Consider the following 25,412-nt stretch of genomic DNA (forward strand, 5'->3'; position numbering starts at 1 on the left):
ATAAAGCAGTAGTAGCAGTTGATGCATCTGAGTCGATTTTTGTGGTTTCTTCCTTAGGGTTTTTATGCATGAGGGTTTGTAAAAGCAGTTCATGACTTGTAGGTTACTGTACTTCCCTTGGACAATGACAAGAGATTTATTTATTAGCTGTGTAGGAATAATGCAGAATCCCAGCCTGCCTGCTGAAAACCTTCAGTTTGCAGATAAAGCTGAAATACTGTGAGGGTGGTCTGGTTTTTCCCACTAGGTCAACACCACTGCCAATGCCTGTGAGATGCAGATGCATGAAGAGATGCTGTAACATGTCTGTGAGCTACAGATTTTCCTGGGGCAATGTCGTGCTTTGGTTTCCAGCTCTGAAAGCAGGGAACAAGAAAGGGAACAAAAGAGTCATGGAAACATGAGCAAGCGTCTGCTCCATAAGTGGAAGCTGAAATCATACCGTTCAGCAGCTCTGGATACACTAACCCATGAGTTAAAAATGAACATGTTGCCTGAATTCACAAATCTAAACCAGGAAGGGATTTTTGTTTTTTTCTTTTTGGTGGTTTTTTGTGATTATCCGATCTGACCTACATCTCACAGCTTAATGCAATGACCTGTATTAATTTCTGTATCAAGCATATATGAGAACGCATTTGTTCATATATTTTATATTTAATTTTGAAAAACATAATTTCATTTATTGGTTTCATTCATTTCATTCTGGTTTTTCCTGCAATTGCACCAAGACAACAACATATATTTATTTTCTTTCTGAACAGATTTTTAAGGTGATGGCAGTGGAAACTATGTAAGGAATGAGCAGGATAAAACTTCCAGTCTGCTGGCAGTGACCTCTCCACAGGGTGACTGGGATGACTGGGTGACCCCCAGCACCCCCAGCTTGGTAGCACTTAGCAAGGAAAGTTCTGTGATCTCTGCTGGAAATACCCCTTTTCCAACAGTCAGGCTTGTTAGTGAAAGGCACGCGGGGGTGGTGGTGGCCCAGGCAGGAGCCAGGGACACCGTCAGCTCTCCCAGCATCACCCTGCAGAAGTGGTTTTGGTCCCTCCACCCACCTTGCCAGCTGAGGGCTCAAATCCCCACTGCCCCTTTCTCTTTGAAGGGGGGGGGTGCTTTGATTTCCTCCATCAGGGAGCTAAGGTGCAGAGCTGGCACTGCTGCACGCTCCCCCCAGCCCCCAGAGTTGGGGGACGGGGCTGAGAGCAGGTGTCCCGGTGCCAGCAGATGCTGAGCAGAGCCCCAGCAGAGCCAGCCACCTGCTAATGCAGCCAGAGCTCTGGGAAACAAAACCCTGCTTGGTCTAATTTCTGCGGACAGCTTTCCTGCAGGCTCTGGGTCAGGCCCGCAGGGGCGAATGGGACCGGGATGATGCTTTATGCCCCTGACCGAGCCTGTGCCTGGCCCTGCGGCAGCGCGGCAGGAGCCCTGCGCACCCCCAGCCCAGGTGGGGATGGGGACCAGCCTCTGTGCCCTGGCAGAGCAGCAGCACGTTTTGGAAAAACAGTGAAACTCGAAGACGACAATTGCCCAGACCAAACCAAAACAACATGCAATGCAGCGTATTGGCCTGGAATGCCTGCACAGCTAAGGTAGCAGAAAAATGACACAGAGCTAAAATTGAGGGTGAGGGCACCCCACAGCCGAGCAGCCCGGCTGAGGGCTTCTGGGAGGTGGCCCAGGGTGGCCCAGGGCTGCAGGCATGCGGCTGCCCTGGCATGGTCCCACGGCCGCAGCAGAGGAAATTGGGGCAGAGGGGTGCCGCAGGGCTCATGCCTGCTGCGTAAAAACACTCCTGACACTTCCCTAAGGGCGTGAATCAGCTGGCAGACAGACACAGAATTATCACTGTGTTTCCCTGCTTTTTGCTGCTTTTTTCCCAGCGTGTGGCAAACCTTGCCTCTGTGTACCTTGCTGGGGAGCCAGGCTCGCCCCTGCCCACCCTGTGTGAGCACCAGCACCTTGCACCAGCCCTTCCTTCAGGTCCGGCCATCTGAAACAGCACAGATAAATCGCAGCAGTAAGAAAGGCAAAGTCGGGCGATGAGCCAGGGGTCCGTTCCCTGCTCACCCCACCCTGAGGGTGAGCCCGAGCAAGCACTGGTTGCGGTGGCTTAGGCACAGCAGTAATGGGCAGGGGGCAGGCAGCTGCCTGCATTTGTGGCTGCCAAAGTGGTTTAAGTCTGTATCAGCTTTTTTATCCCCTGTAATTTAAGGACTGTGTCTGGGGAACTGTCCTCACCCTTTTACCTTTGCCTTGTTGCGTCGGCACAAGGAGGAGCGACCTGGCCTGCCGGGTGCCCCACGTGCCCTCGGCCCTCTGGGGGCACCCAGGGATGCTGTGAGGGGTCACAGCAGAGGCATCAAACCAGTGGCTGGGCACAGGGCTGCCACTGCTGGCAAAGGGCTCTGCCGAGCGAGCCACATTAAGGCTCATATATTGACTTGTCTTGTTCCTTCACCACTTCTTTTGAAGTCAGAAAGAGCTTTTGTAGATGCTTTTCTACCCTGAGATGAAGCAAGCCAGCACACTGTGCCAACAACCGTAATAAATAATTCCAAGTACTGATGAGGGATGAAAGAGAAAAAACTGAGACCTCCTGAAGCTCCCCAGGGCTGTTTTTAATCGAGTTTAAGATACAAAATCCAGGGTTGTGCAGTGAAATACTAAAACGCAGCAAGCCGCAGCCATCACGCTCTCCCCACCACAGCAGGGCCAGGGTCCCCTGCCACCCACCCCCACCGCCCTCCACGTGCACCCAGCCCCATCCTGCTGTTCCCCCCCCCCCCCCCCCTCCCCCCATCCCGCTCTCCTGGCTCAGTCCCAGCTGTGGTGTGGGTACCCCCAGGCTGGGACCGGTATGAGCAGGGGCAACCCAGGCTGGTGACCATGCCTGAAACACTCCTCATCCTCACTGAGTCCCCAAACCCGGCGTCGAAAGGGCCCCCCAGTCCCACTGCTATAAAGATATAACTCTCCCTGGGGAATTACAAATACCTTCTGACACCAGAAAGTGGGACACTATAAATGCCTGGATTCATCTTTTCCCCTTTTTAACACTCATTTTATAGCTTTCAAGCAGCATCATGGCCGCATTCCTACTGCTCTCATCCCACCCATTCCTATTGCTCTCATCCCACCCCTGGCTGCACACTAGCACTGAGCATCCCACTGGCTCGGGGGGTCCAGCTGGGCTTTGGCAAGCTTTCACCATTCTAATGCTTTCGTGGTTGGTGCCTTCACAGCCACCAGCTGCCAGTGCCAGCCCCACGCTGCCCCATGCAGATGCAGCAGACGGAAAGCAGTGGGCATGGCCAGCTGGTGGGCAGGAGCTGCGCCTGCCGCTGGGGCTGGGCTGGGAGCTGTGGCACGCTGCAGGCTGGTGTAACTGGGATGTTGAACAACTCCAGCCTGCGATGTGTAAATAAGAAATGTAATTATAACATCCACTTTTTTCCAGATACAATTTCTGCTCCCCCGCCCCCCCCCATCAGTAACCTAGAAATGGCAAATACTTGGCAACGTTAAAAATACACATTTATTACTCCACGTACACAATGGCTTCTCGCAGTATCTACAAAACCACAAACTTGTCGTAACTTAAATATTCTGTGACATGGTAAAATTTTCATGCAATAAAATTACAGAAATGTATTAACATAAAATACAAAGATATACTTTACATATATTTCCACTGAAATAATTTTTAAAAAATACCCTACCAAGGCATCAGGATTTCAGCACTGTCAAATGTTAAGTTGCTATATTGGCCTCTTTGCTATTATTTTATTACTCCTATTCTCTTTTTGGCAAGGTAGAGAGTAATAAAGAATTGGCAGCAGAAGAAAAACCGGGACCCAATCTGGCATTTGTTTTCTATGCAAAATTCCCAGTGAAGTCTGTGGAATTCAATGGAAACACTTAAAAATATGCAACTTTACAAAACTTTGTAATACAACAGAGATAAGAAAACAATCTTATGGCAAGGAATTTAAGGGGAATAATTTATAGGTGATGTAGACTTTTCAGAGCGAACAATGGCACACCCTGTATAAATCTGTTATACAAAAAAATACATGTATTTAAATATTTATACACAGAAAATTATTGTATTCTGGTTGTAGTGGAGATGTAAACCAGAGCTGCGACTGACTTATTTCAAGCTCTGCGTGATGGGGTTTGGTACCAGGAGTATTTCACGACTTCACTGTGAGTTTTGCTCACATCTAGGGCTGCCTCAGGCTCTAATGCAGCGGAGAGCGTAGCAGGAGAGGGGCGGTCTGGGGGCTTTCAAAGCCACGCGTTTTTCACTGGCACCAGTCCTTCTGCAGCGAACACCCCCTGCGCCAGCGCATGCCTCGTGCCGTGCATTGCCCGCGCTGCAGGAGCCAGGAGGGCTGGCAGCTGCCGGTCGATCCGCTGGCCCTGGCCAGCTGCCCCCATGCCGCATGAGCCGCCCCACCACCGACAGGCCACAGCCCTCCGCACACGGCCGCTGGCCGGCACCGGCACCAGACTGGTTCAACACTGACGGTCACAGGGACAGCGGCACTGGAGGGCGGCGTTGGTGGGCAACCCCACCGCACCCCCAGGCACAGCTCCCCACCCCAGCCCGGTCTGTGCCAGCAGCCCCCCAACGCAGCGGGACAGGGAGCAAAGGGGCGCCCATCCCCTGCAGGAGCCCACGGAGGGGGTTAGCTTTACAGCCGGGCACCCCTGGAAGGAGCTCAGCCAGCCCAGTCAGCACAGGCTCGTTATGGGGACACAGCGATGGGGACATGGCACAAAAGGGCCCCAGAGAACAGCAGCACAGCAAGAGTGGAAGGGCCCTGTGCATTGAAACCCATTGTGGAGATTTTGACAATGAAGCATACATGTACCTGTTTCCTATCATTTTTCCATTTTCCAGTTACTCTTTTCTTGTAATTTCTTCTCCAGGGACTAGGCATAAATAGCATCAATAAAACCTGGTCCCCAATGGGCACTGATGAAGTTAGGCCCATGCATTATTGAAGATGAAAAATGAGCACTTCAGTTGTATTACACTCACGGTGTCCTGCTGCTCAGCGCAATGGTCCGAGAGGTCTGTGTCCTGTCACTTCTCTCAGTGATTTAAGGTTTAGAAACAGACTGAGGCAGAAAGAAGAGTTTTCCCCGGCACATCCCTGGGAGATGCATTGCTGGGTTTCAGCGGTGCTTCCCGGGCAGCCAGAACCTGCCCCACATTTCCTCAGCTGGGAAGGACAAACTACCTGGCGGCTCCCCAGAAGCCTTCCCAGTTTCTGCTGAGCGTTGCTGAGGACATTTTGCACAATTTACCCAGGAAGAGCAGTGCTGAAAAGGGAACATAAATGACCCACACGGAGAGAGTTTAGGGTAAGAAACATCCATTTCAGAAGTGAGCCAGCTCCTCCCTACATGCGCCAACCTTGGCCTCACAGGCCATTTGTCACTTGTCCTACAGAAAGCAATGAAAATGGCTGTTAGACATGTCCTGCCAAACTGCTGACATCCCTCCTGGCCTGAGAGCTTCTGCTTGAATAGGATCTATCTGCATCTCATATACAGAACAGTTTGGTCAAAAAATAAGTATGTTCCTTGTCATTCTGATAGTCTGAACTTTTGTAATTATTTACAGAAAGATGATAGTGCAATGGTGTCTACTGGAAAAAACTGTCCATACCGGTGGAGTAAATCATCTGTAATTTCTAATTCCTGAATAAATACATGGTTTTGACCCTCAGTCTGCTTCTCTTGCCCCACCTGAGTCCTGGCAGGCCAAGCGGTGGCCCTCACAGCAGCAGAATTATCACACTGCTCTGATCAGAAGCAAATCAGAGCCGGTCCTGATCTGGTCTTGTGACTTGAGATTAAGGTGTGACTACTACGTTGCAAGGCACCCTGGCCATCACTGGTGGCCATTGCCAACAGGCACCATTCCCGCACTGTGGGAGCTGAGCCCACCAAGGCACACAGCCAGCGGCACAGCCGGCAGCCAAAGCGCAGCACACTGTGCTGGGACAGAGCCGGGTGCTCAGGCCGGGGGCACAGGGGACACAAGACGCAGAGAGAAACGGGGGTGAGGACCAGGCTGCCCACGCAGGGAGCAAGGGCTGCTCACCAGCAGCAAACGGGGCCAGAGTGTGTGGCCCATCCACGCACACACAGGTGTGCTCTGATATGTGGGAGAAAGTGATTAGGGTAATTAGTCTACCCTGGTACCCAGTAATCAGACTGGATGTCACTAGAGGCAGAGAGGGCAGGTCCCCCCGCCAGCACAGCCCAGGGCCAGAGCTGGGGGTAGGTGCCCTCCTGTAGCTGGGGAAAGCATTTATTTCAGACCTCGCTCATGGAACGGCTGCAGCTCCCCTCCAGCCCCTCATTAACGCAGCTTCTAATGAGGTGTGGGGCATGCCTGTGCAAGGACCTGCGGCCAACCCCAGGGCCCCGCGGTGCGACCCCGGTCCCTCGCCGGGCACGGCCCAGGGCTGGATGCTCACCATTACCTGGCTCCGTGCCGACAATAACTGTGCAACTGGCATCAGAGCTTTGGCCCCCCTCCCCTGTGCGAGTTGTGCCTGCACACCTGAATGCTTCTTTTAAAGACATCTGTGAAAATTTGGTTCTGCACAATTTTAGCCACATACTAGTTTCCACATAAAACTGTGGAAAACAAATGCGTCGTGTCATTTTTCATATAAAATTGTTTCATACCAGTTACGCTTTTCTATTTTATTTGTGGAAAAGAAAAACGCAACAAAACATGTCCTGAAAGAGTCTGCATCTGTTAAAAACATTTTCTACCCATTTTTATGTTACAAATGTACAGTAAGGATGCAAACACTGCAACCTCCTAATGTCTGGCAGCAAACAGATGTTGATAGTTCAAAGGTGAATGCAGTCCTGACGAAGCCCCTGTTTATCACAGTAGCCGTACGCTGCAGCAGAACCCATGGCTCATTTTTAGCAATAGAAACCAAAAGCCACTCTACATACAGCAGATTAGGCAACTAATATAGTGAAAGCTTCTGGAACAAGGCAGGCAACATCCACAGCTGGAACAAGTTTAGGAGATCTCCCATCTTATTAAGAAGTTAAAACAGGTATCAGTAAATTATATACAGTACTTTTACTTTGCACTGAAAATAAAGGAAATTGAAGGGTAAAATAAGATATTCCCATCTTTTGTAACCAAGCGGCAATGCAAGGCACCCACTTCACCTCCAATAAAATCTGAACCTGTGACAAACAGTGTCCTCCAAGCCCGGACAACCAGAACCAAACGCTCTGGTCAGCTCGCACAGCTCCTCGCCACTCACTGCAGTTATGTGAAGAAAGCAAGTATTTTAAATACATTCTGCAGCTCAATTACATGTTTAATTATTACCCAGCCCCTGAAGAATTCATGGAGTGTACGATAAAATATTTATTTGCCCCGAGTTGGGAAAGAAACTCTGACAGGTGATGAGAGGACAAGGACGTGCCTGGGATGTCCTTCTGCAGCAGGACTCAAGCAGCTCGAGGCCCCCAGGAGGCTGGTGCCACCCACCACAGCCCGCAGAGGCCCTGGAGCTGCCCTGATTTACACTGGGAATTGCTTGTCCCTATGGCAGCCTTTATGAACAAGGAACGCCAAAGTAAAATTCAAGCCACCCATTCAGCCTTCCTCCCTCGCCACACCCACCTGGCGTCGCCCCTTGTAGTACCCAAGGACGTAAGTTCTTTTTTTGTCACTTTACTGTTTTAAAACCATGTGCAGATCAGCAATCTGACATCAAAAAAGAACAAGCAAAAGAAGTTGATCTACCTTCTCCGACAAGTTGCATAGCAAGTATCTTTACCCACAACAGGCAACCAGTGTGCCAAACTGGCGATCCGTTAAATCCAGGAATGCAGTTCCGTAAGAACTCTCTCTTTTGCTACAGCTTTGCAAGACGAGTTGTCGGTGCTCTCCGGTGGTATCGGAGGACAGCCTGTGGTGCTCAGTGCAACCTGAGAACGGGTTATCGGCACGGCGCGGGCTGGCCACCCTCGCCCGGCAGCTGCAGCCTAGCTGCTGCCCGTGGAGGAGCAGACGGAGCTGCACATGTTCAAGTTGGAGGTCTCAGACTCAGCCTCCGTCTCGGCTTCATCGGTGGTCTCAGGGGGGGACACAGACTCGCTCATCTGCTCTTGGCTCTTCTTTAGCCTGTGCGGAGCAGAGGATCCACGTGTTACACAGTCAGCCCCAGATGGCACCCCCAAAGGTGGTCTGCAGCAAGCCTGCCCCGTGCTGCCCACACCACTCCTCAAGAGATGCCTACAGCAGACCCATGGTGAACAAGAGGAGCCTTTCCAACGCACACACAGAGCACATAAAAAGGCCATGACAGGGACCAACACACCAGCAAAACACGCTGAAACACTCTGAAATACTCCACAATGACTTGCAAGGCTTCAGCTTTCAGGAGCGCTGCCCACCCAGACCTTGGCCACGAGTGCCCTGTGCCATGGCCAGGGCAGCAGGCTCCCAGCCGCGCACCTCCTCCGTGGAGGCTGTCTCTTGCTTTACTTACGAACTGAACATTCCCATGGCAGTGTGCCTAAACACGGGGGAAAGCAACTGCTTTAACTCCAGCGCTTTCACTGCCTGCTCATCCCCTGCAGAGATTTTAGCATGTTCCTTGCCTTCATTTTCCAAAACATCATCCTCTAAAAGCAGGATAGGTGAGATGATGCAGTGGGGGAACTGAAGAAGTGTCACATATGTATGTTAAATCCCAGAAATCTCTCTGCAGCATATTGTATTTAATTTATTAAAGTGATTAATAATCCCTCATCTTGTCTCCCTTTTGGGTCAGAACTACTTTCATACAGAGGCAGCACCTGAGCTCCTTGGCTGATGTTAGTCACCCAGGGCTAAGCCGCTGGCAGCAAGATGCTCCCAGCCATCAGGCACTGACACTCTGATTCCTAAGGGAAGTCAGTGGAAAAAAAGAGTATTTTTTCCTAAAAAAAAAACAACAAACCCACACACTCACTTCTCTCTGTTAAAGATGACAAAGTCTTGCTGGATAGCTTCAAGGCATTCTTGGAGATAGTCATTTTCCTGTTGAAGAAAAACAATACAAGCATAAGCAGTGCCATTTGCATCTCACTGCTGCCTGCAGCATCGCAGCACTTCCAGCGCTGTGCACGGAGCCTCCCAGCCACCAGAGACTTCAGCTGAAACAGAGGATGGAAACAGCACAGCTGCTAGCCTTCATGGCTTTCACCAGGGTCTTGTTTCATCTGTGACAAGCACAGTTTTCCATAAAACATAGATAGTGCACAGCTTTCCAGATGTATCTGTGTATTCTGCTTTTGGAAGTGTTACCTGCCCACAGGAATGAAAGTCAGCACGGGGAAGAGACCAGCACAAAGCCGGCATGCAGGTGTGTGGGCAGCCCTTGCCTCCTGACTTCTGCCTTTATTTTACCTCCTGCATCACCTCTGCCTGGGTGCAGAGACCTCTCTGAAGCCAGACACTGCTGCAGCACACCGCCTCCAACCAAAGCAGGGACACCCACCGCGGAGCCTCACCCACCCCCGCACCCCCAGCCACGGGTTGATGGCCACGGCGAGGGACAGGCTCCTGCCTGGCACCTGCGTGGGCACTGGCAATCGGTGTGGGTCCCGGCAGGCAAAGTGCCCTTAATGTTCCCGGCAGCAAAACCTCAGAGAGGCATTTGCAAATTTGCTTATTCTTGGTTTTTTCCTCCTGATTTATCCTTCATCCTTTTTCAGTAAGTCTCATTGATCGCAGCATTAACTCCTGCTGAAGAGGGAAGGGATCCATTGCAGTTAATTAGTGCAGACAACAAGACAGGCAAAATCCTGCCTGGTGTTCCCTGTCGCTCTCAAGACAGGGGATGCTCCCCCTGACCTCGCTGGGGCAGAACAGATGTTTGTTCCCTTAGCCTGGGATTTGCACAGCTCAGAGGCACTGCGCAGGGGAGGCAGGGGGTGGGTAATGCACATTTGCTCTCACAGACCTCCCCGGCACAGCAGCCTACCTGCAAACACCCCTACAAACGCCTGTTCTCTGCGGGACCATGTACCTGCTCTGCTGTGTAAGATGGTTTTACTCCTGGGATGTGTCTGCTCTGTAAAAATCGGATTCTTGTATTTACCTCCCCAGTGATATAAAAGCACCATGACCACCACAGTGAAAAGAAGAAACAAATGCATCTCATCTCTGGCCTAATTTCCTGGCTAATGGATACCTCTCTGCAGAAAGCTGGTGCCCCTCTCCCAGGCTCATGTGCTGATGGCAGCCAGCACAGCCAGAGCTCGCCCCGGTGTGGGGGCAGAGCAGGGCTGCAGGGCTCACCCAGCCGCATGCTCACGCAGCAACAGAAAGCACAGGACTGGTACCCACACCTGGGACTGACTGGTGGGGTGTTTCTGCATGGCCATCACCCCAGACTGGAGGAACCGCTCCCCCATAACCCCACTGACAGCTGCCACGGACACCAGGCAGCGCCTCTAGGAATGGTGAAGACCATATGGATGTGGTTTGGTGTTTTTCCGGTTTTTCTTCTGACAGGTGTGCCCAGACCTCTGTTTCTCATTTCATTTTCCAAATGACAGGTTACTGTGAAAGAGTTTTAAGAAACTGAGGTAAGAGGAACATTTGCTTGTCAAGAAGACTGCATCGGGCAAATGTTTTTATCAAAACAAATCTGCGGTTACTGCAGCACCGTTGCAGTTACGACTGCTCTACACCCCACATTCAGCAGCTCAGCCTTTTTTCCCAGCTGGCCGTTACCCCAGAAAGCACTTACAGACTGTGAGCTGTCCTTGCTGTTATCCCTCGACTTGTTCTTCGCAAGCCTCTTCTTCTTCTTGTGCAAGGGCCTCGACTCCAGAATCATCTCCTCCAGCTCGAAGGTGGGGTCACAGTGCAGGCGGCCCTTCTGCCAGGACACACAGCGCGGCACCGCGCGCGTTAGGCACAGCACAGGCTCTCGCAGCAGACAGACTCAGGAACTGCTTCCATCAGAAAGCTCTGCTGAACGCAGCAGTTCCTCTCATGACAAGAAGCCGTCCCTGCTTGGGACCGGGACACAGATCGCTCCTACTCACATTGGGGACGAAGCCCGGCTCCACCCGCTTCTCACAGACGTCGCTCCAGACCACACCGGACAAGTACGCCGAGGCCTGAACATCAGCCAGGCAGGAAAAGCGATGCTCGGGATTCACCGTCAGCAGCTGGGGAGAGAAAGGCACTCCTGTCAGAGGGGAAAGAAAAGGAGCCCTGTGGCACCCTGTCGTTAAGACGACTCAGATGTTTCAGCCATGCAGCAAGCTTTCTGCCACGGGAAATACGTAACTACTATAGGGAAAAAAATAATAGAAAAACTTTCTGGAGGCTGTGAAATCAGACAGCCAAAAATCTGGTACCGTGAGCTCTTGGACCAACACAGGCTTGTTCCTCCCATGCCTGCCTACGCTGCACGACCCCTCACCACTGCACCTGGGTGCTGCTGCCCTGCGAGCTCCTTCTCGTGCCAGGGACAGACCTTGCTCCCTCATAAAGACATTGATTCCCCCTGAGGGTCACCATTGGGTTTCAGCCTCCACATGTCCTGTTTTCACACCACTTCTGTGACACCAGGGGATACTGCTCCATTTATCACACACACGGCTAATGAAGCACAGAGAAAAAAAATCAAAATGCTTGCTTGCCCTGCTGAGAGACCAGTCTGAGGACAGATTTTTCAAAGAATTCAGCACTGTGTACTATGCTGTATGCTCAGCTGATGAGCTACAGCTTCCCAGACTGCTGGAGGTATGCCTCCTGTGGAGCTACATCTAACAGAGAGGCACACCTAACACAGGGTCTGAGTAAAATTCTGTGCCTGGTCTCCCCCTGTGAAAATCTTCACCAAAGCATTGATGCCACCTTTACAGTACATCCTCAGAGCCCTGTGTGCGTCCCTCCTCTCTCAAATACGGGATGCTCGTGGCAGGCAAGATGCACCCACCCTCGCCCCTCTCCAGATGCCAGCTCCCCTGCCTGCCTGTGCCACTGCCACCAGCACCAGAGCCGCACCCCACCTTTGGACCATTTCTTGCCTTTTTTCCAGAGCACCTAGAACTTGAGTCCTGACCTCTGGCTGCCCCAGCTCAGTTCTGGGCATCTGCAAACTGAGTGTATATGGTCTCCACAAACTGGACACCTATGGCAAGACCTCTAAAAAATGCCTGTCTAGCACTGTTTCCTTTTAAAAACTGTGGCGTAATTCTAGACAGACTAATTTTAGGAGGTTACAGCCTTTTTGCAGAAAATGTCAGCACTAAGTATTTTTCCAGTGCCCAAGGTATGCAAGAAGCAGGTAATGGTGACTGTACGTACAGCCCACCAAATGTGCAGGCACAGGGATGCTTGTGAAGGGCACAGGGTAAAAGACCGCCTCGACCAGCAACTGCCACCTGGGGAACTTCTCAGGCACTTTTTCACAGCATAAAATTATCTTCATCTTTAAAACAAAAAGGGAGGAAACCCCAATTCCCAAGTAAGGCCACGTGGGAAGGAGACAAGGGGCATCGATGCCAGCACAGTGCCAGTGCCGGAGTGAGGAGCAGGGAGCAGGAGCTGGCTCTACAGGCAGGTGGGCAATGCAGCACCCAACATCACCCCTGGGCACCAGCAGAGCCCCCTGGGCTGCTCCAGTGGGCAGGGCACAGGGCTGGGACACTCCGAGCACAGGAACCCCAGTGCTCTGGGGGACGTGTGTCCAGCTCTGGGGCCCCCAACATAAGGAGGACATGGGCCTGTTGGAGCGAGCCCAGAGGAGGCCACGGAGGTGGTCAGGGGGCTGGAGCCCCTCTGCTACGGAGCCGGGCTGGGAGAGCTGGGGCTGCTCAGCCTGGGGAGGAGAAGGCTCCGGGGAGACCTTAGAGCAGCTCCCAGCACCTACAGGGGCCGGCAAGAAGCTGGAGAGGGGCTTTGTACGTGGGCTTGGAGCAACCTGGTCTGGTGGAAAGCGTCCCTGCCCATGGCAGGGGGTTGAACTAGATGATCTTTAAGGTCCCTGCCAACCCAAACAATTCTACAAATCTGCTTCTATGATTATATGACATGGGGTGTCCTTCCAGGCTGAGGCGGCTGCTGGCATTTTCCTGGTGAGATGTTTTAATTTCTGCCTGGTCTCCAGGAGCCCGGCTGCCGGCAGCCCAGCAGATGGCAATGCAAACCTGCTGAACACTCCACTGCAGCCATAACTAACAATGCTGCTATTCATTAAAACAAAATCTAATTATGTAAATTGTCCACCCAACATTAACTTACATTAGAGTCACTTATTTGCTGTCAGTACCATGTATATCTTCTGTATAGCACACTCATCAGCTACTGAGTTCTCAAGCAAGCAGAAGCTAAAACAGCCTCCACATCTTTCTTGTGTAGCAGCATGAGGAAAGTAGCGGACTGTCCCATAGATATGGACCCCCCCACAAGAGTTCTAACAACCAAATACACCAAGTCAGGCCCTTCAGCCCAGCAGAACTGGTGAGAGGGAGCAGCTAATACAGCAGCGGCAGCATGCACTCCTCCATCTTACACTTACACATCTTACTCGGCCACAACTGCTGACTTTTTAGGTTACAGTGATCACAGAGGGGGTGCTGGAAGGGCACAGCTCTAGCTCAGGTGGGAATTTGACTGTCACACCAAAACAAGCCCTTGCTATCAAAGATAATGCATCTTATTACAGGTATAATAAACAAACAAAACGTGATTAATCTGCGCTTAAGCCTGAACAAAGTCATAAAAATTAGTCCCATTTCAATTTTACATTATTTATTAATAGGCTGAAGATTTTCCAGCTAGTCCTGCATGCACTGTGGCTAATATACAACTTAAACCACGTCAGCAGGACTCATTTACCTTTCTCAATAGAGCAATCATTTCTTTTGACCATGCAGACGAATACTGAACGCTCACAGTACTGAACAGCTGAATTAAAGACTCCACAGGGTTGTTCGAGTGGATGTCATACGGTCTCTGGGGGAAAAAAGCAGAAAGATGAGAAGAAATTCCCTCTCCTCTCTGCAGTCAATCAGAAAACATATTCTTATGCCTCGGAGCGCCTGGGAGCCCTACCCAGCCCCGCAGCAGTTCGTAAGCCATGATTCCCAGCGACCACCAATCCACCTCGAAGGAGTAGCCTGTCCCGCCATTGAGGAAGGAATGGAAGATCTCCGGAGCTGAACAGAAATGGCAAAATTCAACAGGTTATTCATTGACTTCATTTTGTTTCTATTTCAGTATTTCACGTAAGTCAGTACACAAGACCTTATGGTTATTTTTATGCACTACTGCCCAAGGGGAGGCTGTGCAAGCCAGGGTGAGTAGCAGCAGCAGCAGCAGCAGCAGCAGCAGCATGCCTGCCCTAGCTGGGCAGCTGGGTTACCGGGCTCACATGAAGAGAACCCTCCCCACCGAGCAAGCAAGGGATGGCACAAACCCACTGCCTGCTGGAATGCACCAAGCCCCAGCCCAGGGCCAGCAGGGAGGGCAGGGTGGGATGGGGAGGGTACGCTGACAGCGATTCATTCACTCTGGAAGTTTCACTTTTCAAACCATCAGGCTCCACTGAATGACTTGGGTGCATGCATTAACCTGCCAAATTAATTCAGTGCCTTTGTCATAGACAGGGACTGTCAGGCAGCATGCGGTGAGTACTCTTGAAATGTAAAAGACAGATGTAAGGAACAGCTATTATTTCTTACCCATGTATGGCTTTGTTCCAGCTAATGCAGTTGCTCTTTCACCATCCCTAATTATTGTTGCAATATTAAAATCTGTTAAATGTGCATGACCTTAAACAAAGACACATTTTAAGAAGGAATTAATCACAAGAACAGTGGCAATGTACAGTCAGAATACATTTGTTTCATAAGCTTCTGCCCTTGGACAGTGTAACATGGGGGCAGGCAGGTCAGGGCCCGACCCCACCGAATGGCCGTAACGGATTCTGAAGCTTTCCCAGCAGCTCAGGCTGGCTGGGTGATTAAAAGGTAGCTAGCTTAGGATCTTGATTTTAAATCACACTTGGAGCAAACTAGTAACGTACAGCAAGTCCAGCACTAGGTCAAATGGCTCTCGCCAGAACAAACAGTCAGCAAAGAAGGCAACAGAGAAACACTATACTAAGATATTGCCTTGGTCGCATTGATTAAAAACCTAGAACTGTTTTCGATGAAAGCCACTGAGCCACAACTACCGCAAAGTCCCAGAGCTGAAGCAGTGCTGCCACTCCGTACAGACCACAGCAAACTTCGATGTGCCAGCTGAATGAAATCATAACAATACTTCCCAAACCCTAAGGCTGTATGAAGACATCATTAAGATGTTTCAAAAAGTGCTGGAACACCTTCTCTCTGTTTCTACTTTCCCTGTCATCAGGACTGAAATTTAAAATTCAGAACATGTCATTATTTTCAAGCCAGCCTGTGATACAGAGAACCCACCCACTCGCCCTTCTGGAGGCTGCTTTCTGCTCTCTAGCTACAAGGCAGTTATGACAGTGGTGTGTAAATCACAGACTAAAGCCCTGTGAAGTCTTCCCTGACATCTCCTTTTTCCCATTTACGTTTGGGCTTTATACACTGCACTGCTTTCTAGTTAACTCCCATGCAAGTGCAAGCTTTGGTTTTGATGAGGCTTTATGGTAAAACTCAGATGGTTTGAGCCTGCTGTCCTGAGAGATTGCATCTTCAGTTTATAAGATCTACTACTGGAACAGAAGACACTACAGGCTCTCCTATGGCACTTCTCCTGTGGAGGCCGCTGAGACAATATTACTGACAGATGCTCTCACAAAGGTCCCTGAAGTCACTCTCCCTGGCTCAGCCCAGGTCATCCCCCCAGAAAGACATCAAAACTATCCTAAAAGCATACGTGCAGATCACCGACTTCAAAACTCAACCAAGTCACTTCTCCTGCTTTGTGCCCTCCCACGATGCCTGGTACCGCAGTTCTGGCATGGGGGACCTGTGCATGGGGGCACTAGCGAGAAAGGAGGTGGTGTGGGTGCAGCGAGGGGGGGGTAACGAGAGAAGGGCTGCCCTTGGTGTGCCCGTCCTGGCATTACAACGCACAGGTACATTCAGCCAAACACTGAGCAGTTAAGCATGATGCTTTTTCTGCTCTTTTCCAAGATAAAAAGATGCACAGTCTGTAAAGACTCTGTCCCTTGAATGAAGGGGGCAGACAAAGCAAGGCACAGAGATCCTACCTTGCTCATCGAGGAGGATGTTGTCTGGTTTTACGTCTCTGGGAAAAGAAGCAAGGTTACAGCAAGATGAAATCTCAGTCAGATCAAGGATGCAACTCAACAACAAAAAAAAACCCTTAACTTTTTTACCTATCAAAAATTAGGAACAAATAAACCAAAAATATCCTAACATGAGACAAGTCCCTTTATGATGGACTAGAAATATGTTCTTCCTGGGCAACTGGGCAAAAAAGTGGGAGAACTGGACTTGATCAGGCATCACTTCCAAGGAAAACTAATAACAATCCAAAGAAAACCAGTAACGACACCAGGCCTACTTCTGTGAAACCCTTGATTCCTTTGAAACCCACCCTGCAAGGTGCCTTCAGTGCCCAGCGAAGTGTCGGGCTTCCTCCAAGGGACAGGGCAGCCAGGCCACCGCCGAAGCATGCCCACCAGCATTGCCAGTGCCGTCCAGTGCAGGCTGATAGCTCTGACCCGGGGGCACTGGTGGCACTAAGCAAAGAGAGCATCGCCTACCCCAAACCCGCCAGGGGCAGCACCCACTGCGAGTAGCAGGCTGCGTGGTTACCTGTGGATAATGTGCTGACTTCGTAGGTAGTCGAGAGCCAGTGCCATCTCACAGATGTAGAGTTTGACTGTTTCTTCCGTAAACTGAACGTTTTGCTGCAGGTGATAGCGCAGGTCACCACCAAGAAGCAGATCCACCACCATGAACATGTCCTCCTCATCCTGGAAGGAGTACCTGCGGGACCAGCGGCATGTGAGCAAGCAGGCTGAGCCTCACAGCAGCCACAAAACCAAGCCAGGCTTCCCCCTCTCCTAACGATGCGGCTCCTGTGAAAGCTGTGGGCAGTGCCACTGCCAGTGTACGCCAGCCTAGGTCATTGCGCCTTCCCCATGAAGCAGGTGCAACTCGAGGTGATGTCTCATTTTTGAACCTACTGCTACACTAAGGTGTAATAGTATTAATAAGGTGATGAGGTAAGTATCCCAGTCCAGTTCCCCCCTCTCACCCAGCCACCGTCATCTTTCGTCTTATGGGGTAAATTCAACAAATACAAACCAAGGAATAAATATAAATACCTTTTATGTTGTGCAGAAGTCCTGGTCCACCTGTGTGAGAAGCCAAGGGGCAGGGGAGTCTCGCTGACAGAAGATCCAGTCGAGAGCCCCGAGGGTCCTCAGGCCCCTGGATTCCAGCACCGGCGGAGGGTTCTCCTGCCTGGCTCGCCAAATTGATGCCAAAACAGCACAGAGCAACTGCTCAGAGATGAGTTTTGTCTTTAAGCAGCGAAGGTATCTATTTCGTGGAACACTGAGGAGCTAGCCAATTTGCACCGGACAAGCAAGCTGCCAAGCGCCACCATGTAACCCCCAGCAGGCAGGGCTGCGGGCAGCGCACGGGGTTTGCCAGCCAGCCACTTAAGAGCAACTTTGCATTTTCAATTGCAAAAAATCTGATAAACCTACTTAAAATATCTCTGCTTATCCTGAAAATGAATTGGAAAACACAACTGCTAATTTAACCATAAAAACCAGAAAAAGAGATTTATATTTACTGTAGAGTAAAACGCCTCTCTAAATCTGCAGTGGAACCAACAGGAGACTGACAGCAGTGAGGATTCACTACAAAACAACATTCAATTGTTATATTTGGTGACAGTATTTCTAAGGAAAGAGTATGTGGGATTGTATAATACTTATGAATCACACAATTATGTTCTCATCTTAAATGTAGGTTTATTCTAAAAGTACAAGATGAAACGGAGAAATTTGCTAAGAGAGCAAGTTTTCCCAAGAATCCCATTACTCATCGGAAAAAAATATTTGCAATTGTTAAAACACTAAATAAATAAATACTATTTGGCTACCCTGGAGTAAAGGCTCAACAAAAAGAATGTAAAGTACTACCAACTTCCAGCACTTTGAGTATAACACTTTCTGTTTTTTTGAAAGGCTTTCCACCCACCAGCCTGCCACGCACCCCACATCGCCGTGGGCGGCCCGAGGCTCAGCCTGCCTGGCCCCCCAAGGTGTGCTGCCTCCCCACGAAAAACTGCGGTTTCTGCCCCTCTTCTGTCCCCATGAAATCAGGGAGCCGCTCATGAGGCACTGATTCCAGCCTTAAAAACACATCCCAGAGGTAACAGAGCCTTGCAGTGGCTGAAGGAGATTACCGTGCACCACGCCTTGCAGATGCACTTCCTTGCATTTTTTACATAATATAACATTTTTCTTTACCCATTATTTTCCAAGTAAGCACAGCCTTTATTTTACATTTACTATTTTCTCCTTGTGGTTGTGGCTGCACAAATTTTGAGGCAATCTCAAAACCACTGGGTTGGAAATAGTGCCTACCTGACCTGATGATACTCTCTAAGCCACAGCTGCAGACCTTTACCAAAAGCCACACTGTCGTTGGAAAGAAAGCATTTCAAACCACGCCAAGGGTGTGCAAAACACTTGGGGAATAAATCCTAGACAAAATTTTGAGCAATCCAGGTCATATACACAGTAAGAGAAGGAACCACTCTTCCCTGCACAGTCTGTCATCCTCCACTCAATGGGATATGAAAGATTTTCCATCACTTCTCATAAAAATCCCTCTTCTTCGCTCTGGGAATGTAAGCCATGAACTCCTTATTTCTATAACCCTGCACAGATGATGGATGGATTTTCTGATCCCTGCCTCACATCAGGGGCTCCTTCACAGGGCAGGGAGGGAAGAGAGAGGACCAACCACCTGGAGCACCCTGCAGCAGAATCCGGGAGAGTGTCACGAGGCTGACTGCTAGGGACTCATCCCAAACTAACCAAAGATCATAGGATATAATGCACTATTATCTAAAATGTGTCAATTAGGTTTTTGTGCTATTCTGGTTTCAGCTGGGATAGAGTTTTCTTCTTAGTAGCTGGTGCAGGGCTGTGTTTTGGCTCTGATGTGAGAACAACATTGATAGCACACTGATGTTAGTTGTTGCTGGGTGATGTTTCCACTAAATCAAGGACTTTTCGGTTTCCTGGGCCCTGCCAGCGGGAGGGCTGGAGGGGCACGGGAAGCTGGGAGGGGACACAGCCAGGACAGGTGACCCGAACTGGCCAAAGGGACGTTCCATACCATATGGCATCATGCTGAGTATATAAACTGGGGCAAGAAGAAGGAAGGGGGGACATTTGGCATTGTGGCATTTGTCTTCCCGAGTAGCCGTTACGTGTGATGGAGCCCGGCTGCCCTGGGGATGGACGAACCCCCGCCTGCCCGTGGGCAGTGGGGGATGAATTCCTGGGTTTGCTTTTGCTTGGGTGTGCGGTTTTGCTTTACCTATTAAATGGTTCTTATCTCAACCCTTGAGTTTCACATTCCTTTCAGATCCTCCTCCCCATCCCTCTGGGTGAGGGGCAGTGAGCGAGTGGCTGCGTGGGGCTCAGTTGCCAGCCGGGGTTAAACGACAGCATGTGCAAAATTTGATAATGATACATCTGAGCTCTAAAGGAATATATTTTATTTGACTAGTGAATGTGTTGCAAAGCACTTTTTGCCCTTAGTTGTCCTCCAGCAAAAGGCCCTGCACCTGATAATTTAAAGAGATCTCATAACTTTTTTTCAGCAACAGATCATTAAAAAGTTACATTTCAAATTGCTCAATACTAATTTGACTGTGTGCACTGGTAAAAACTATCCTCATTACTGTGTAATGTTTTAGAGTCCAGTTTCAAAAGAAGTCCTCAAATCAGGCTGAAATCTAACAAATAGCTTTAGTTGGTAATGCTTTTGAAATAAATCCTGTCTAAACAGTCACAGTAAAAAATGACATGCAATGTATCTCCTTGGCTTCCCTACAACCATATTAACCCCCACAACCCAGCAGCATCCCTCAGTGTACATCTGTGGAGCCGCCTTTGCAGTGCCTGCACAGACCCAGACACACTCAGGACAGCTTGAAACCACCCACCACAACCTTTTGAGGTGGGACCTCTCTCAGAAACACTTTACTGAACACACTGGCTACAGCTAAGGGCAGTTCTGTTTATTTAAGCTGTTAGCCAGTCTCTGCAAGATTTGAGTCCTTTTAGAAAGAGACCAGATGCTTACTCTGTAAAACATTACATATTTTGTATATTTTTTGTATTAATAAAAGTTATAAATCATCATCTCTAAACATGCCAGTTTCTTTGACTTTTCAAGCTGTTGCTTGCTACAAAAAATGGCCCCACGCAGTATCTGATTCACCACAGGCTGTCACCATTCTCAGTATCTCCACACACATGAGATGGATGATTTCTTTAACAGCAGTCAGCAAAAGCATCACAGTGCCCCAAGACACCTTAGTCAGGCTGCACACCGACACACCATGGTAAAAAAATATTTGATGGTTAAATGGGTAGGGAGTCCCTTAGGGGGGACCTGATAGTGGTATTTGCAAGAAGGCTGTGAAAAACACCTAACAAAGACACAAAAGTTTTTAGTGGAAAAACGGATACTAAGCTGTTTTAAAGCGTTTGATGCCATAACATTTGGATATCTTCTGTGCTATGTTTCCTGACTGGATTTCACGTTATCATGGACTTTGATTGTATGGTATTCCCATGGACACCCATGACTCCAGGAGGATGGGGAGAATGTGGCTCTGTGAGTACCTGAAGGCAGGCGGCCCCAGAAGGCAGAGGGAAAGGAGCTGCTCACCAGAGATTCACCAGGAACACGTGCTCGATCTCCTGCAGGATCTCCAGCTCTCTGAACACATTGCGAACCTCATCTCTTTCGATGCACTGCTGTTTGTTCATGTACTTCATGGCATACATCTTCTCAGTGTCTCTCTTCTGCACAATACACACCTGAAGTACCACAGAAGGGGAAGGAAAAAAGAGATTTAGTAAATTGTTCCATATCCTCACGTGCTGCTTTTACCAGACTGAGACCCAAGCCGCTCAGTAGTTCTACCCCACTACCAAATATTCCTGATCCCTGGGCTGTGACTTGGGACCTACAGACATAAGCATCCCTGCTCCAAGTGCAGTGCCCATGTGCTCCTGTTCTAGGCACTGCACCGTCCCACCCCAGCTGTCTTTAACTGCATGGCCATGCAAGAGCTTCCTCCAGGAAGCGACGGCTGGCCCTGGGGACAGCTTTCCAGCAGGGAGTGGTGTCTGGGAGCTGTGGGAGAGAGCTTTGTGCTCTCTGCCTCGGAATGGAGACCAGCTTCAGGCGATCGGAGGGCTCCTCTCCCAGCCTTGACTCCATTCTGCTCACATCCGCTGGCTGCCAGCCTCCAGCAGGTTGGTTTTAATCTATTGCGTACATAGCTGCGCTCTGAAAGGTCAAAATAATCCTGTTTGTTTTAGCAGAAGGCGATTAAAATGTAAATTTGTTGACAGCAACAACGACGAACACTGTGCCCCTCAAAACGCAGCGGTGCTCCATCCTTGCAAGACACAGACCCTCCCTGCACGGGGTTTGTAATCCCATAGCCCTTTCTGCATGCCCGGCCCAGGCTCCCAGCCTCCAGGAGCAGCAAGCCATTGTGAACGGGGACATGTCCTTCCCTGGGCACGGGCCACGCTGCTGACCAAGCTGCCTGGGGTGGCTGGGACCCCCTGCCTGCCAGCCCTGCCCGGTGTGCGCCTGCTGCATGCGCTCAGCCAGCCTGTTCTCACGGCCGGGCAAGCAGGGTGCCACCGCGGTTTCCCCCAGGAAACGTCACCTTCCCTGCGGCTGTGGGCAGCCACCCCTTCCCGGCACGCAGCGCCAGGCTGCCCGGCAGCCACCGGTCCCAGGCCCAGGGGATAACGCAGCACCTGGCCCTGGCACCCCGCTCTGCTGGTGGCACAGGGATGCCGGGCTGGCACAGGCTTCCCAGCCAGCACTGCCTTCAGTGTGCTTCCCTCGGTCTTCTGGTGCTAATGACACCTTTATTACCAAGGTAACTATTTTTAAAAGAGCTAATTAGTTATCAAGGTAACTATTTTTAAAATGAACTAATGAAATGTCTACATTTGGTATAATTACATCTGTCCTCTTTTAATTATCAGACACGCTCATGGTTACAATGCATTGGGTGTATCTCCTTTGAAAAAGACATGACTTGGCCTTTCGGTCATACAGCCTTCACCTGGAGCGGCGCAGGGACGCTGACCTGGGGTGGCTTCAGGCAGCTCATCAGAGAGCAGGTCACATTTACACAGCACGGGAGCAAGTAACGGGAGTTTCCACGGACAGCAGAAAGCATCGCAGGCAGATGGGAGCAGCCGAACTCTTCCGCACCTCTAAAATACTGCCATTAATAACCATTTGCAAGTGCTAATGGTGCACAATATAATATCATCAAGGACACACTGCAGCAAGAAGGTGACAAAATAATAGGTGGTTATCATTAGCCTGATAAAAACATCCCAATTAGCGAAGCACACAGAAATTATGGGGATTATTTTGCAGTCGTCGTTACAATTACAGTAAGAACAGAAAATTACGCACTGAAATAACTCTAAGCACACCTCAGACCTCACATTACAGGCTCACTTCTCGGGAAGCTTGACCTGAGCATTTTTCTCGGGGTCGACCCCCAGCTTTGCCCAGAGGCTGGCACCGCCGGCAAAGCCCGGCTGCAGCTCGGTGCGGGAGCGGGCTTGGCCAGCCCGGCGGGTGGATAGCCCGGCCCTGTGGCCATGGCAAGCTGCCTCTCAAGCCACTGGGGCGTCAGACCCCGGCTCAGCCCCTGACCGAACCGCCGCTGCCAGCTGCCTGTCGCTGCGGTGGCACCAGCAAGCCCGATGCCCACAAATGGTGCGTGTGGCCGAGAGCCGCGTGCGCTGCGGGCAGCTGTGCTGAGACAGGGCAGCTGTGCCCCCGCGCCGCTGAGCCCCCGCGCAGGAAGGGGCATCCCCAGCTCCGGCCAGCTGGCACAGTCCCCTCTGTGCCTGTGGTACAGCTCAGTACAGCTGCAGGCACTGCTCAGGACACACACGCACAAGGTGGAACCCTTGCTTCGTGCAAACTTAATAACAATGAAGTACCTACTGTGATGCAAAGCACCAGCAGGATCCAACCCCTGCCTAACCACAGACTAAACTGGTTGTACATTTAATAAACCAGGCAAAGTAATTTTATACTTTATAAATTCTTCAAGCAGAAAAGACCTAACAATATCCCTTTAAAACATCACCATTGCTACATAACTTCTCTAAAAACAAACCTTTGAATAACAGCCACCCAGGCACCAAACGACATTCTTTCCTGTTGCCAGTTTATCTCACATTACAGAAGCTCATTAATTTCTAAATTTTTTTTTTTGGGGGGGGTTGTGAATTGCAGTATCTTAATAGGTATTGCATTCTATATTTATGTCGTTTGCTTCTTGTTTCTCTGCAGGGAAAATGGAAACCTAGTATAATAAATGAGAAAATGATGAAAACTTCTTGTACTCTGTAATCATAATAGTTTTCTGAAATGGAACAGCATCACCTACGTACAAAGCAACACCAGCTTCTGGCACTCTGGAAAAGAATGGCCATGTGGATGTCGATGGAGATGTCCTTCTTTCAGCCAAGCCTCCCAACTCGCCAGGGTGGCAGGGGCAGCCATGAGGACGGGTGCACGGGGGCTGACCTGTGCTGGGCGACGTGGGGGCACATGCCCGCGGCTGGTGGGTGGCTGGGGCGAGAGGGCACATCTCCAGTGCCCTCGCTATGCTCGGTTTGTACCGCTATAGTTACCACAGACATTAATAGTTAATGGTCATATTGATGCAACTCTTGGCGGGGACCCAGTGCAAGTCAAACCAACATCAGGACCGGTGTCAGTGGGGGCCCGGCCAGGCTTGGCCACTTAGGCCCTCTGCCACAGCCAGGCACCCTTCATAAAATGCCCCGGTTACAGAAATGCGTTCGTCCATCCCCCTGAGACGTCAGTGCCCCAACACGTATCTTTTCTTTTTTGTGCTTCTCCCTTCATGCATCTGTTCCTGGGGAAGGAATAAACATCTACTTGGTAACAAGTCAGGGTGTTTTTTTAAATTAATCTCAATCCATTTTCAAGCAGATCTACAATGCGAAGCAAGGCAAGAAAGCAGAAAGAGAGACTACTTTGTCCTCATTCTGCACAATGCGGTCCCTCACCGCACAAAGGAAATTTTCAGTGGTTAAATACAGCCATTAGAAAAAATTGTATGTAACGCTGCCAGATTTGTGAAGCAGAAGGCAGGCATCAGCTGGTAGTATATTGCTCAAGACATGGCACATAAAAGATTTAATAGAGTCCCAGATACCCTGAACATTCAGCTGCTGCCAAATGGTTTGTATACAGCTGCCTTTGCTTTTATTGCATTAAAGGCATAAAGGGTTTGGAGCTTGCATTTGTGATTCAGGACATGAGATGTGCATTTAACATCTCCCAGTTCAATCTCATTTTATGGGGCCCCAGACAATGACAATGCCTGTATTGTCACCGTAGCTGGCAGCTTCTTCACCTGAATCCAGGACAATCTTGGGTCTTCACTCAACAGCTCCAGCTATCTCAGTAATTTAGAGGAGACTAACAAGGACCATTGACCTAGGTGATGTTAAGTAACAGGTTGGGCAAACCTACTCTCAGTTTTGAAATACCTTTCTCGGAGGTAAGAGTTATCATTAAAAAATGCAATACATGAACAGAAGTGCTCAGAGATGCCTCTCCACTTTGTGCACAACGTTTGTTTTTGTCAGCAAAAGTGGTTAAGGAGTTAGCCTGACTTTGTTCAACTCTCATGAGCACCCAGGAGATTTTTGTCACCACCTCTCCCAAGGGCAGACGCGCAGCGCTGCTCCCTGCCATCCTTGCTGTCACACGGCACCGCCTAGAGAACATCCTCAACCTCTTTTGTTGCAAAGCTGTCCCTGCGGCTTCCCATTGCCAAAACATTTCACCCTCTGTTGAGCTGACAGCAAATCCATCCATTTAAAGTGTTCCAATAATCAGTGAGAGAGAGGTGTGAGAATGGCCAAAAAGCCCAAGGATGGGAAGCCAAGAGGAACCTCTGTGGCAGAAGTGGGCATCCCAGCAGGGTGTCCCTCTGGTGTGGCAGCACCAGGCACCTGGAGGACCCCTCTGTGCCATGCGTGCCATGCCAAGCTCTGGCAGTGCTCCCATGGGGCAAACAGACACCACAT

General features: G+C 50.1%; 1 protein-coding gene and 1 long non-coding RNA gene across 3 annotated transcripts in view; one reads left to right on the forward strand and one right to left on the reverse strand.

The window, feature by feature from the left end:
* Positions 1 to 3,978: 3,978 nt before the first annotated feature.
* Positions 3,979 to 25,412, reverse strand: part of STK32C (serine/threonine kinase 32C) — a 96,840-nt gene continuing 75,406 nt past the window's right edge. Inside the window, exons 1-11 of one of the 2 annotated variants that reach the window (XM_056352588.1) lie at positions 22,406 to 22,573; positions 20,956 to 21,107; positions 16,840 to 17,013; positions 16,269 to 16,306; positions 14,761 to 14,850; positions 14,132 to 14,235; positions 13,916 to 14,032; positions 11,110 to 11,235; positions 10,809 to 10,940; positions 9,024 to 9,091; positions 3,979 to 8,191 (exon numbers count right to left, since the gene is read on the reverse strand). In XM_056352588.1, the coding sequence (XP_056208563.1) occupies positions 8,053 to 8,191; positions 9,024 to 9,091; positions 10,809 to 10,940; positions 11,110 to 11,235; positions 13,916 to 14,032; positions 14,132 to 14,235; positions 14,761 to 14,850; positions 16,269 to 16,306; positions 16,840 to 17,013; positions 20,956 to 21,107; positions 22,406 to 22,498 (1,233 nt within the window). In that variant the 5' untranslated portion in view covers positions 22,499 to 22,573 and the 3' untranslated portion in view covers positions 3,979 to 8,052. Of the gene's footprint in view, positions 8,192 to 9,023; positions 9,092 to 10,808; positions 10,941 to 11,109; positions 11,236 to 13,915; positions 14,033 to 14,131; positions 14,236 to 14,760; positions 14,851 to 16,268; positions 16,307 to 16,839; positions 17,014 to 20,955; positions 21,108 to 22,405; positions 22,574 to 25,412 lie in introns of those variants that run through there. The other variant, XM_056352587.1, reaches the window with a different exon arrangement.
* On the forward strand, positions 14,173 to 19,616 carry LOC130155402 (uncharacterized). The gene is made up of 3 exons (XR_008824060.1): positions 14,173 to 14,262; positions 16,941 to 17,244; positions 17,371 to 19,616. It is a non-coding gene; the product is annotated as an uncharacterized LOC130155402 (long non-coding RNA).

The sequence above is a fragment of the Falco biarmicus genome, chromosome 9 (genome assembly GCF_023638135.1).
Source record: "Falco biarmicus isolate bFalBia1 chromosome 9, bFalBia1.pri, whole genome shotgun sequence".
NCBI lineage: Eukaryota > Metazoa > Chordata > Aves > Falconiformes > Falconidae > Falco > Falco biarmicus.